Below are 13,410 nucleotides of genomic sequence, written 5' to 3' on the forward strand. Positions count from 1 at the left end.
AGTATAGAATGAGACACCTAGCTCCTTCCTGACTTGAGAGTGGGCTCCAAGGAGCCTCAAGCTGCTATTCTGATATGAAATAGAGCAGGGTGTGGGGTTCCAGGAGGGAGAAAGGGGAGGGGGTGGACCTGTTCTTAGAGCAACAGGGCAGGATATAAGACCACAAGGCCTTGGCGATTTCCTCAGCCTGTATCTCATCCCCACTCTCAGGGCTATGGCTTCCCTGAAAGCTGACCTCTCTACAGCTTTTGGGGGTGGGGCTCCGGCCTGAGGCCAAGAGGGCAGGTAACTAGAGCTGAGATTCTTCCCATTGCCATTCTTGGGCTGGGACTGCATTCAGCAGATGGTGGCAGGAATACAGGTGAGTGCCCTGGGTTTCTGAGGCCTGAGGCCTTGACAAGCTCAGTGGCTAAATTAGGCCAGGATCTAGCCAGGGCTCTACTCTGCAGGCAGGAGAAGGCATTTCTACTGGGACTGGATGGGAAATAAGGGAGGTGAAGTGTGAAATTGGAGTGAAAAAGGGACCCGAAGGATTAAAAAGTCCATCTTCCCTGATAGCTTTTCATTCGAGTAGGAATAAGGGAATGAGAGTGTCTGGGGGTAGGGGATCAGGATGCTGGGGTTTCCAGCTGAGATGACTTGCCGGAACCTAGGTAGGAGGTAAATCAGAGGGGATGGAGGGAAGATTCCTTGAGACCACGTTGGGGGGCCCGGAAAGTGAAAAGACCCCTGATGGTGTCTGCTTTTATTTTTCCCTCCTAGCGCCCATGCTTGCCCAGGGTTCTGGGTGGAGGAGTGAAGCATAAAGGTCTCAGCATCCATGAGCACCTGAGGCCATCCTCACCCCAGCCCCTCGTGGGGCAAGGACAGGGCAGGTGTGGCCATTCCTCCCATGGCTACAATAGTAGCATCAGCCTTGCTTGGGAATCTGGTGGCAGCATACCCAGTACCATGCACCTGGCTAGCCACTGAGTGGTGGACTGTGGAGGCCTCCACCTGCTCAGTCTCCCTCCCAGGCTTCCTGACAGTCTGGCTCTTGGAATTGAGCCACAATAATCCAGCCACCTGCCAGGCGGCTCCTTCCAGGGCCTGTGGGGACTGCAAGTGCTGCTGCTTTCTCACAATGTCCTATGGGATCTGGCTGGTAGAGCACTGGCTGGCCTGGGTTTTTCTGGAGCAGCTGGATGTCAGCTACAACCAGCTGGTCCACCTGTCCATGGACTTCTCGGCCACCCTGGGCTCTGCTCCGCCTACACCTCTCACAACCTGCTTGCCAATGTGGACCCCTGCAGCCTGTGGGGCCTGGGAAACCTGGAACAGCTTGACCTGAGCCACAGCCTGGCCACAGTTTGGGGGCCACTTCTGCCTACACTGGCTCTTGCTCACTGGGAACCAGCTGCAGCAAGTTGGGGATGTGGCCCTGGCCACCATGCCAGGCCTGGAGGTCCTCTGGCTGGGAATGACATCAGCAAGCTAGAGGCTGAGGCCTTTGCAGCTCTGTGCATGCTGGGCCTCCTTTCTCTAGTAGGCAACAGCACCTCGAATTTAAGGTGATGGCGGGCATCCGGACAGCGTGCACACGGCTGCTGCTGGCCAATCATCTCTGCAGCAGGCTTTCCAGAAGCTGGGCCATCTGTGGCACTTGTATGTGGCCAACCTGGGCAGTGCGACTTGTGCTGGACCTGGGAGGCTGTAGGGGGCATAGCTGAGTAGTGTGGAGGCCTGGCTTTGCTTATCTGAGACAGTTACTGAGCTGGGTATCATAGGCACCATGCTAGTCACCATGGTGCTGTGGTCATGGCTGAGGGCAAGTGCAGGAGGGGGTGCCCCAGAGGAACAGGGAAGCCCTCTGGAGAGGTAGGGTGTGCTCTAGAGGGAAGCGGAGGCAGCTGGATTGGGGAGGGCAGGTGGACCGAGGAGAAGGAATGTTCCTCAGAAGTCTTAGGGGCTGTTGTCTGTCCAGGCAGGGGTGGAGGGAGGAAGGACAAATGGCTATGTTCATCTCAGGTCTTAGAACCCCACTACTCACTTATTTACCACTTCTGACCTAGCACAATGCCAGCATCTTTCCTAGCCCTATAAAGAGGGACTTGGCCTCTAGCCCTCAGTACCCCTCTGGGGAGAAAGCAATAAAAGATAGAGACTGAACACCAGAGGGAATTGGGATGGGATGGGTAACAAGGGAAAAAACTTCATTAATCCTATTCTCCTTCATACATGTCCCTGCCGTCTGTTTTGGGGGGCTTAATCGGAAGGTGTGGTCTGGGGTAGGGGACTGTTCCAGGTGCAGGCTCCTAAAACTATTCATGGACATGTATGATCCCATTTCCAGTCCTCAATACCTTAGCTCCTTCCCAAGGTTGTGTATCTTGTCCCATTTGAATCAGGGATGGGTGAGGAGATTAGGAAATAAAGTCCATTGGAAAGTTTATTCTGTACTATGTGCTTGTGTTATGGTGATGAAAACTTTCTCGTAGTTGTCACTGGTGGGCAGGGAAGGTAGGCAAAATGACTTTTGTTGTTAATCCTCACCCGAGGATATTTTTTCCATTGGTTTTTAGACAGAGTGGAAGGGGGGCGGAGGAGACAGAGAGAGACACCCATTGGTTGCCTCCCGCTCTTGCCCCAACTAAAGTCTGCAACTGAGGTACGTGCCCTTGATCGGAATCTAACCTGCTACCGCTCCAACCACTGAGCAACCCAGCTAGAGCCAAAATGACCTTTAATCCAGGCTTTTTCTCATTCCTCTTACCTGGAGACCCTACCTCCCCACCCTCTGCCCCACCATACACCTACATAATTCCATTCCCTAGGATTTTTTTGTTTCTGTTTTTTTTTTTTTTTTTTTTTTTTTTGCATGGATATATCCCTCTCTCACATTCTAACATACCCAGGCTTTATCCTAGTGACTTTGTAAAAAGTTAAATATGAAAAAGTGTTTGTAGTCTAGCTTTTACTGGCTGATCAGAAGTTTTTATTTTTTTAATAGAATTTTATTGATTTCAGAGTGGAAGGGAGAAGGAGAGAGAGATAGAAACATCAATGATGAGAGAGAATAATTGATCGGCGACCTCCTGCACGCCCTGCACTGGGGACCGAACCCACAACCCAGGCATGTGCCCTGATCAGAATCGAACTGTGACCTCCTGGTTCATAGGGCGACCCTCAGCCACTGAGCCACGCCTGCTGGGCTGATGGGAAATTTTTAATTCACATGATCAGAATGCTGTTTGGACGTGAGGCCCCTTTTCCCCCAAGGGAACTAGAAACAGACCTGAATTAAATGGCCTAGTGGGAGTGCTTATAGAATCTTAACTTCAGTATTGGAAGATAAATTTATATTATAGGGTGGTGGGTGGGGTGCAGGAAGCTATGCGGGGGCAGCTTTGTGGTGGCAATGCCAGAATGCCCAGAACTTTTGCCCATTTACTTATCCAACAAATAATTACTAAGTACCTATGATGAATAGGATAGTGGCAACATCTCTTGTTCACTTTATTCAGCACATACGTCCTGAATGCATTTTGTATACTAGGGCCTGCGAATATAGTAGTAAACAGACACCAGACACTGTCCTTGGCCTGGAGCTCACAAACTAGTGTTAATCTAATCATTAACAGAAGAATTACAGATACATAATTGCCTGTGTGCCAAGTGATTCAAAGGAAGAGTGCCTGATGGTTATGAAAATAAAATAGGAAGCTGAGAACAAACGAGACCAAAGGAGAAGTGGGGGAGACCAGTTGGAAACCTGCTGCAGTTAAACCTACAAAAGATGGTAGTTTGGGCTAGATTGGGAGTGTGGCAATTGAAGAATATGGACTGATAGTGAGATGTCCCATATATACACCTCAGATCTCTCTCTTAGGGGACGTAAGAAAGGCAGACCAAGACCATACTTCTCTACAGGTAACTTTGGAGAACCCCTTACTTTGAATTTAAACAAAAGCAGAGGATTTCCTCAGGCTTGCGTATGCACAGCATTTACTGAACCCCTATTATGTGCTAGCACCAACACGGTCACATTTAAACCTCACAGCAACCCTACAGTAGAAGTCATTTCTATCTCACAGAGGAATCTTGGGAAGTACAGCCAATATGCCCTAAGTAACAGGGTTGGAGTTAGGATCTAGCTGCATTCCAAGACTAGTTCGCTTCATTAAGTTTATGACTCAAGGCTTCCCACTGTTCCTTCCTTTAGTCTAGTTTTCAATTTTGCATCTACAGAGAGGGGGCCGTAAGCCTCCATGGGCAGAGGGAAAGGCTGAACTCTGTTGCTAGAACATCTTCGGTCCAGAACTACAGGACGAGAGCCTTGTTTCCCAACGGAAGAGGTAAAAACAAACCCCGCGAGACCGGAAGTTGCGTGTCGCACCCCCGCCCCGGCCTCCCAGACCCGGTTGAGGCCGCGGCGGACTGCCCTTCCCCAAGATGGCGTCGAAGGTGGGTTCGCGACGGTGGCTACTGCAGCTGCTCATGCAGTTGGGCTCGGTGTTGCTCACACGCTGCCCCTTCTGGGGCTGCTTCAGCCAGCTCATGCTGTACGCCGAGAGGGCCGAGGCGCGCCGGTGAGCGGGCCCCCGCGGTGGGAGGCTGCGGTGAGGTGGGGAAGGAGTTGGGCCTGGGGCTGGGAGGACCTGGGATCTCAGACTGTTAGGGGCTCTGGTCCGGAGCACGGTGGACATCGAGCGTAGTGCGGGGGTCACGGCCATGAGCGGGGTTTCCGGTTTGGAGGAGCAGTGGAGCTGGCGGGAAGTCAGGGGGGCTCCAGGCTCTTCTCCCCTCTTCATTCTGACCTCTTTGCTTGCCCCTCCCGGCTTGCAGGAAGCCCGACATACCAGTGCCCTACCTGTACTTCGACATGGGGGCGGCCGTGCTGTGCGCCAGCTTCATGTCCTTCGGGGTGAAGCGGCGCTGGTTCGCGCTGGGGGCCGCCCTGCAGCTGGCCGTCAGCACCTACGCCGCCTACGTCGGGGGCTACGTCCACTACGGGGACTGGCTGAAGGTGAGCGGCCGGCCTGCGGAGGACTTGGCCTTGGGCGTGCGGGGGTTTTACAGACTGCAATGGACGGACCCGAGAGACCCCACAAACCTTCCTTCCAGAGTGTGGGAGCCGAGGTCCACGGATGGGAAACAGACTTACCCCAAGTCACACCACAGTTACCATCGCAGGTGGAGCCAGGACTAGCTCACCTGGTTTCCAGGACCCTTTAAACCGTTAGTTTAGTAATCTCGGACTCAGAGGGCTAAAGGAACCTTGGAGGTGTCTGGTCCAAAGATGTAATTTTGTGAAATTTAAGTAATCCTAGTGCAGCACACAAGCCTGTAAATGCCAGAACCCCTGCCAGGCATTTTGGGCTTGGAGAGAGGCCTGGACAAAGGCACTGACCTTAAGGAAGGCTGTCTGTCCAGGAGGGGAGGCAGCTGTGTGAGGGCTACAGGAAAGTGAGATCAATGGGTTTTTTATGGAACAGACTATACTAAATAGCAGAAAGAACATGGGGATTCTGGGCTGCAGGCCTGGGGGTGGGAAGGGGACAACACTTGGTAACTGGGTTCTGCCACTTTCTGTAGGATCTTGAACAATTTAATTAACCCCTTTGGGCCACTTCTGATAAAAAGAATTATCTGTCTCTGCTGTACCTGCCCACCACACTTGGAAATGGTAAGAGGGTTCATCACATGGAAGGGAATGTATAGAGAGGAAGTTCTGTGCTCTGTGCAGTCAGGAAATATGTGGCAGTTGCAGTTCCTGACTGGAGTCCCCTTGCCTTGGCCTAGGTCCGTATGTACTCACGCACAGTTGCCATCATTGGCGGATTCCTTGTGCTGGCTAGCGGTGCTGGGGAGCTCTACCGTCGGAAACCCCGCAGCCGTTCCCTCCAGTCCACGGGCCAGGTCTTCCTGGGCATCTACCTCATCTGTGTGGTAGGTTGAGGGACTGTTGGCTGGAGGTGCTTGACTGGGAGTAAAACGTGTGCCCATGCTTGGCAGAACTCAGGGAGGTGGGCCTGTAGATCCTGATGGCCATGCCTCAGAGGCCCTCCAAGGGCCTGAGACCTGGCCAGTATTCTTCCAATATTACAGCCACCAGGGGGAGAAAAGGTTGAATTGGCCATTCACTCCCAAGCCTGAGAGGCAGGAGAACAAGATGGATTGTTCCTCTCAGCTCCAGCTCTAGAGGACTGGGAGAGGAGACAAAGGAGAGGTTTGGTGGGTTCAGGCAGCAGCTGGGACTGTGCCACTTAGAACTGATGGGGATTGAATTAAAAAAAAAAGCCTGGGTCAGCTGGCTCGGTTGGAGTGCTGTCCTGTACACCAAAAAGGTGTGGGTTCAATTCCCAGTCAGGCACTTACCTAGGTTGTGGGTTTGATCCCCTGTCGAGGCATGTATGGGAGGCAACCAATTGATGTTTTTCTCTCAGATCGATGTTTCTCTCCCTTCCTCTCTCTCTCAAATCAGTAAATAAATCCTCAGCTGAGGATTTAAAAGAAAAAGAACTGATGGGGGATGCCTAGTTAGCCAATTATGGTTGTCCCTAGTACCCTTAAGGGAGGCCAGTGTGGATGGGGACATGAACAGGCCCCAGGCTCCTTGCCCTCATCTTAGTTACTGGGCACCATATTCCAGGGCAGAGCTCTGGATTCAGAGGTGAGAGCCCCGGCTATCTTCTAAGCTCCCCGAGATAGGAAAGACATAGACCTTCATTTCATGTAGCTCCCTAGTCTGAGGGGGAGATGTAGGTCCCACTTTCAGAGAGCCCCAAGTCTGAGAGAGAGGAGTCAGAAGCCCACCTTGCAGAGGCTGACTTGCAGGTGCCATCTCGGGTGGGCTTCCGACAGGCTCCTCAGCTTGTTGGACAGTCTTAAAAGATGGTTTGTCTCTAGGCCTACTCACTGCAGCACAGCAAGGAGGACCGGCTGGCATATCTGAACCATCTACCAGGAGGGGAGCTCATGGTCCAGCTGTTCTTCCTGCTGTATGGCATCCTGGCCCTCGCCTTCCTGTCTGGCTACTACGTGACCCTGGCTGCCCAGATCCTGGCTGTACTGCTGCCCCCGGTCATGCTGCTCATTGACGGCAATGTTGCCTACTGGCACCACACACGGCGTGTGGAGTTCTGGAACCAGATGAAGCTCCTTGGAGAGAGTGTGGGCATCTTTGGGGCCGCTGTCATCCTAGCCACTGATGGCTGAGTTGCACTGGGAGAAGCTGAAATGGGTGCAGGGAGCCGCTGAGGGTCACCCTACCTTTCTTGCTGGCCCGGTTATGTTTATTTATGCTTTTTGGTCTGTTTGTTTGATTCTTTGCTCTGTGTGTATGTGGGTGTGTTGGTAAGAGACAGGTCTGTTCCCCAGTTCCTGGGCTCAGCCCTTGATGGGGGAGCCCTCATGATGATGCCTTACAGGGTTTTTCTCCATTTGTTAGGAGGAGAGGTGAGGCCAGAGAAGAGAGTAAGGCAGCACTAGGGTAGGGGTACTGGGTGTGGGAGACAGGAAGGAAGACCTAAGAACTGGAAGAGAGCAAAAGTGAAAAATTCCTTTTGAACTGGCAGAGGCAGCTAGGCTATGCGAACCGCTGACAAGTGGATCAGGCCCTGGAGGAGCAGAGGGGCTGGTCGAGCCACAGAAGTCACATGGGTTCTCAGGATGTGCCAGGGGCAGAAATAACACTAGTTTGAGAGCAGAGCAGGCCACAGTCTCCTCGGGTGTGAAGGGGTGGGGTAGGCAGCGGCCAACTCCGCTTCCTGCCTTCTGTTTCCAGCTCCATGGATGGCCTGGTGGGGTGAGTGCCCTCCCAAACACCAGACCACACAGTCCTCCAAAAATAAACATTTTATACAGACATTGGCTTTGCTTCTCTGTTCTCCCCACGGGACACTTTGCCATTGGCTGGGATTGATCTTGGGTTTCTTGAAAGAACATATCTGGTTAAGCTCCATCAAGGCCCTGCCGTAATCTTGCCCCTATTCTGAGAGTTCCCACAGTCCTTCGGCTCTCTTCAAGGATCTCATCCTCCCTGTAGTATGTTCTTTTGACCTCTCACCTCAATCCTTATTGTAGCTTATTTTTCCTCCGCATTGATGTCAGCTGTTTTTGAATAAATCCTTAATGAGAGCAACCTTGAGGGGGAGAACTAACATTAAGTGTCCACTGTGAGGCCAAGGGATTTACATCTTACAGGTAGGGAAATGGAGACTCAGAGAAGGTCAGCAGCTTGCCTCAAGCCACAGGGCAAACCCAGCCTCAGAGCTGGATTGCAGGTCAGGCTGTGTGATGCCATCGCCCAGATGTATACTGAACATCACCTTCTGAGGGAAGACGGGCTGCTCTTGGGGTTTGGTTCACAGTCCCTGCTGTGCTATGGAGGCCTCTTAATGGGCCCTCTCCCCACTCATCCATGCACCCCCTGGCAGAAGGTAGTCTCAGCAACCAGTGTGGTACCTGGAACATCATGGGCGTCAAAAATATTCAATGAAACCTCCAGCTTTGGGCTACTGCCTGTCTGCTCCCACAAAGATGGGGACACAGCCTCTAGGGGGCTGCAGGGGTTCTGTGCCCTGCCTGAAAGGGAGCTGGGACTGCTGTCGGTCTGGTCTGTGGAATGGAGGATGTTCCCCAACTTAGGAATAGGGGAGCCCCTCAGGGGGTTGCATTGAGGGACATGGTGGCAGCATTCATCGTGGGGGCCCTCCATCTCATTTAGCTCCTCTGCTCTCTCTAGAAGTCCCCTGGTTCCTCAGCCCACAAGATCTTGCTCCCAGAGAGCCACTGCTCCTTTCAAGTGTGAGCTGACTCTCAGACAAGTATTTTCATTTTAATCAAGGCCTCCTGAAAAGTTGCAACACCCAAAGGAATGAAAATGAGTGGTAGAAGGTCAGGCAGACAGGGCCTCTGTGCTGTGTTTTGGGCGAGGAAGCCTCAAAACACAGCACAGAAGCCACAGAAACTGACCTACTCTAAAGTTTAGCCCTGAGTAGAGCCCGGGAAGGCAACCCCTCCCCTACCCCCCAGATCCCTAGACTCTGGTGGAAGGCCATCTGGTGGTGGCTTTCGAGCAAGTGGAGGTCTTGGATGGACTCTTCCTGTGCTTGTCCCACTTCGCCTCCCGCCTCAGGTAGAGTCGAGGAGGGGCTGCTTCCTCCTCCAGATCACTCTGCCAACAAACCTGGTCCAGCCTGTGGCTGCCTGGAGTCACCTCCGGCAGACATGGCTTTCGGTCCACCCTGGCTGTCCCAGGGCCTGCAGGGCTGGTGGTGAGGGTCAGCTGCCTGGGTCAGACGCTGGCTTGCAAAAGGAGTCCGGCAGCCCCTTGGCATGGTTGACCAGCTCATAGGAGTCTCGGATATCAGCCAGGCCAAACCAGAAGAAGATCCACTGCTTGTTGGAAAAGCTGCCATCACAGTGCTTGAAGTACCTGGTGGTGGTGGTGGGAGCTTTTAGTGCCAGGCCAGTGCTCATTTCTCACTGGTTCATTTACTGAGGACCTCCTACATACCAGACACCCTGCTGGGACTTGCGGTCTGTTACCTGATTTTATCCTCAGCAGCTAAGAGCCTGGTGGTGGTGTGCTTTCACAGGGAAGCAGCCAAGGCTCAGAGGAGCGGGGTAGCTTGCCAGAGTCTCACAGCGAGGGTGAGCATGAGGACACCCCTTGCTCTCTCCACACTGCCTTGGCTGTGCAGCCAGGGAAGAGGTTCTTGTTCACCACTTGGTGCCCACAGAGCAGAGTAATGGGGAGTGAGGGGAGAGTTGCTGAAGGAAAGAGAGGAGTGGGGGTTCTGCTAGGCCTTAAGTCCGAGCGGGCAATTGGGCCTGGAGTAGAGCCTGAATGATCAGAATTTCTCAGGACCCTGGGAGAGATGGGGGTGGGGGAGGGGCTGTCACTTGCTTCCAGGAATCCACTGCTGCAGGGCGGGGGTGGAAGGGGGGTTGTTCTGTGTCCTCTGCCTGGGAGGAAATCTCAGGCTCCCTGTGTGGTCCTGGAAAGTGGGCCACAGTGGGCGGGGCCTTTCCCTGGGGAAGGACAGCTAGTGAAAGAAGGGGCCGCCTCGCCTTCCTGCCTGGTGGACCCGGGGTGTGGCTGGCGAGGGCTGGTGAGGGAGGGGGATGGTGCCCAGCTCCGGGCTGGGAGGGGCAGAACCTACCAGGGATTGATGGGGTTCGTCACTCTGGAGCGCCAGAAAAGCGTCTGCAGGTCCCGCCGCAGACACTCCCACAGCATCTGGCCGGAGCCTTGGCCCTGGCGGCTGGAGTTCACCACAAACTTGTCCAGATACGGGGTGCCCCCCAGTACGGGCTCCGTGGTCAGGATGGCGGCAGCGTTGTACCTGGCGCAGCGGGGAAAGTCAGGCTGGGACTTCTCCTTGGTCCGAAGGGCCGGGCTGTGTCCCGGGGCCTCTGCCCTCTGGGGCCCCCAGGCTCACCCCTCGGAGACGTAGACAGAGTGCAGCCGCGGGCGCAGCGAGGCCAGGTAGTCCTCGCGGAGCTTCTTGCCGAAGCTGGTGTTGACCAGGTTCACCAGGCGGCCCTGGTCCAGGCTGTCCAGGCTGCGCACTCGCAGCAACCGCTCCGCGTTCTTGAAGAGGGTCCCGGACCCTGGGGTGGGACGAAGGAGGAGGGGTTAGTTCAGCCCGAGAGCGAGGTCTCATCCACTCCGTTGGGGCAGCCTGGGGGCTCCAGATAGGCCGGGGGCGGATGGGACAATCTCCCGCTTTGGGAGATCGCCCCGGCGAAATGCGTTCAGTGGTCTGCATAGATTTGAAGGTGATTTTCTCCCAGGGAAATGCATTTCCCAGGCTGATTGTCCCTGCCGTTCAGCCCACGGCCTGGAGTCCCACCTACTTCACCTAGTCCCGCCCCCGCCCCGCCCACCCTCCTAGTCCGGTCCATTCCCCTTCGTGTTGCCCTCCAAGCTCCGCCCTCTACGGAGTTGCCACAGTCTCCCAAGTCACGCCCATCTCTCTGGTTCCATTCAACTTCCCGCTCATTCTCCCGCACCTGGCTGACCTCCGCCAGGTTCCGCCACAGCTGAGAGCCTGTGCCGAGGAGTCCCCTGCGGCCTGCTTCCCCCACCCCGGGGGCCTGCGCTCACTCCCGGGGCCCAGTCCTCTCTTGCTCGCCCCCCACCCCCTTGCTGCTGCCTTTACCCTTGTTGCTGAAGAGCTCGGTGAGCAGCGTGCTGGCGGCAGTGATGGCGGCCGAGGAGTGGTGGGGCAGGCGGCTGAGCACCTCCACGATGAGCCGAATCTGCTGCCGCTCCTTGGCGCTCACCCACTCCGCACTGGTCACCAGGTCCAGGTCAGCGGGCAGATTCACGTTACTCAGGACCTGCGTCGGGGCTAGGAATTGAGCCTCCGACCCGCAGCCGGCCATGGACCACCCTGCCCCAGGGACCTCTTCTCGCTGACCCCTTTGCCCTCACCACCTCCCAGAATCCTTGGCCAGCGAGGGCTCAAATCTGGGCACCAGCCGGGCTGAGCCCCTCCCGGACCCTCCACTCTCGGCTTGAGGGGGCTCAGCGAGGCCAGCAGTCGTGGGTGAAGCCCGAAGGAAGGGGACACACCTTGTGGCTGCTGTCCCGCAGGCCGCCTGTGTTGTTGAGGAAGATGATTTTGGTGGGCTGCAGCGCCTTGGCCAGGGCGGCCGTCACCTCCAGCGAGTCCAGGAGCACGGAGCGGCGCGCGGCTGTCTCCCCAATGGGGCACAGGATGGGGATGCTGCCCGACTCCAGGCACCACTGCAGCAGGTCGGTCTCCACCGAGATGGTGCCCCCATAGCTGTGGGCCAGACGTGGTGTTCAAGAGGGCCTCCTCCAGGCCCGCTGGGCTGGGGCCGAGCAGACGGGCCATGTGATCTGAGCACTAAGGGGCAGGCAGGGCTGCACTGACCTAGCGTGCGGGGCTGGCTCAGCCGCGCTCAGCACCGACCCGCCACCAAAAAAGGGCACAGCTGTAGCGGCGTTTTGCCGGAGCGCGTCCACCAGCACCTTGCAGCTCTGAGCAAGCTGTGCCTTGGCCTCCCAGAAGGAAAGACAGCCAGAGGGCGCTGTGGGAGCCGGCAGCCCCAGCACCACCAGCGGCTTCATGTCCATGCGCTGCAGGAAGGCCAGTGCGAAGGCCAGGCTGGATACGTCCTGCTGGCACTTGAGCACCTCCTCGTCCACCTGCGGAGGAGCGGGCGGTCAGAGAGCCGCACCGGCCGGACTCCTGCCGCACCCGCTTGGTCCCGCGGCCTGGCCTTCAGGGCCCCCTAGGAGTCCCCCTCCCCCGCCCCTGCCCAGGCCCCATTTCTGGCTACCGGGGCCCACCTGCTCCGCCCTTTGCCCCGTTGGGTCTTGCCATCCCCTTATCTCACTCTAGTGTTCCTCCCTCGCTCCTCCCTGCGACCTTGGACTCTAGGACACTGGGGGGAGGGGTGACGGGAGCGACTCCCGCCCAGGTTCCCCACTTGCCATCGGAACCCCTAACTGTGCCCATGGTGGGGGCCTTCTCCAGCGCATCACCCTTGGCGGTTCCGCTCTCGGACTGGGCGCCAGACTCTGGGGAGAGCTCAAAGCCTCGCCCGGTCCTGGGGCCCCCTTCCCGGTTCCGCCGTGCAGAGTCTGCTGCCGGTCCTGCCTGCCCGGCGACCTGTCGCCGCTCAACCCCAGGCCCCCGCCGTGGCACGGCCCGCGGCGGCTCCTCTCACCTCGATCACAGCGAAGGGCCTGTCGGCGGAGGGGTGGCAGGTCTGGAACTGGGAGAGCCAGTGGCGCGCCTCCCCGCGGCTGGCCCCGCAATAGTTCAGGTATGAGTGGATGTCCCGCTGCACCAGGGAGCGGCCCCCCGATGGCCTTGGAGGCTCCGGACTTTCACGTCGTGATATATGGGCCCTGCGTGAGTGTGCGTTTAGAGTGGTGATTGCTCCACAACCTCTCATGTTGAAATATCTTTCTGCAAAGAAAGTTACTTCCAATAGTGAAACTAAATACCACTAAATTGGGGAATGGCAACATAATATAGTACATTCATTCATCATAATATTATGCCCTAAAAAACCTCCTTATTTAGATGTGTAATGCAGCTAGTAGTATTACGTGATTGAATATGGGATAAATTTACCTTACGTTTCAAAACTCTAGCACCTAAGACGGTATTCTGTCCCAAATCTTAGGATAAGTGATTACTGGTTCCTCACGGGAAATGACATGTTAGGGGCAGGGTATGGTTAATTAACATAAAAAATTGTCCAATTGTTATGCCTTCTTGTATTGTCATAATTCCACCTCTCAAAAAGCTTGTGCGAGTTTTTTGAATTTGCTAGCCTATTTTACTTCTCAATCTCCCCAACCGAATCGTAAAGTTCATATAGGACCTGGAGCAGCCCGGCCCCTGCGGTGGTCCGCACCGCCCAAGCCCACCGCATCAT

The 13,410-nt window shown here is 55.6% G+C and overlaps 3 protein-coding genes across 4 annotated transcripts in view; 2 read left to right on the forward strand and 1 right to left on the reverse strand.

The window, feature by feature from the left end:
• LSM12 (LSM12 homolog) overlaps nucleotides 1-4,334 on the forward strand; it is a 32,296-nt gene extending 27,962 nt beyond the window's left edge. The window contains exon 6 of the transcript XR_002830116.1: nucleotides 4,228-4,334. The gene's annotated coding sequence lies outside the window, so the exon portion shown is untranslated. The remainder of the gene's footprint in view (nucleotides 1-4,227) is intronic.
• TMEM101 (transmembrane protein 101) lies at nucleotides 4,307-7,848 on the forward strand. Of its 2 annotated transcripts, none has more exons than XM_014458802.2 (4): nucleotides 4,307-4,443; nucleotides 4,825-5,005; nucleotides 5,782-5,928; nucleotides 6,889-7,848. In XM_014458802.2, exons 2-4 carry the CDS (start codon nucleotides 4,862-4,864, stop codon nucleotides 7,195-7,197), a joined length of 600 nt encoding a protein of 199 aa, XP_014314288.1. In that variant the 5' UTR covers nucleotides 4,307-4,443; nucleotides 4,825-4,861; the 3' UTR covers nucleotides 7,198-7,848. The 2 variants fall into 2 exon arrangements, with proteins under 2 accessions (XP_014314288.1, XP_006092345.1); XM_006092283.3 differs by having other exon boundaries at nucleotides 4,334-4,568.
• Nucleotides 7,849-9,046: 1,198 nt separating this feature from the next.
• NAGS (N-acetylglutamate synthase) lies at nucleotides 9,047-13,410 on the reverse strand. The gene is made up of 8 exons (XM_006092284.3): nucleotides 13,403-13,410; nucleotides 12,691-12,874; nucleotides 11,892-12,166; nucleotides 11,567-11,780; nucleotides 11,151-11,331; nucleotides 10,428-10,599; nucleotides 10,149-10,331; nucleotides 9,047-9,418 (listed from the first exon to the last, which is right to left on the reverse strand). Exons 1-8 carry the CDS (start codon nucleotides 13,408-13,410, stop codon nucleotides 9,265-9,267), a joined length of 1,371 nt encoding a protein of 456 aa, XP_006092346.2. The 3' UTR covers nucleotides 9,047-9,264.

The sequence above is a fragment of the Myotis lucifugus genome, unplaced genomic scaffold, assembly GCF_000147115.1.
Source record: "Myotis lucifugus unplaced genomic scaffold, Myoluc2.0 scaffold_100, whole genome shotgun sequence".
Classification (NCBI taxonomy): Eukaryota; Metazoa; Chordata; class Mammalia; order Chiroptera; family Vespertilionidae; genus Myotis; species Myotis lucifugus.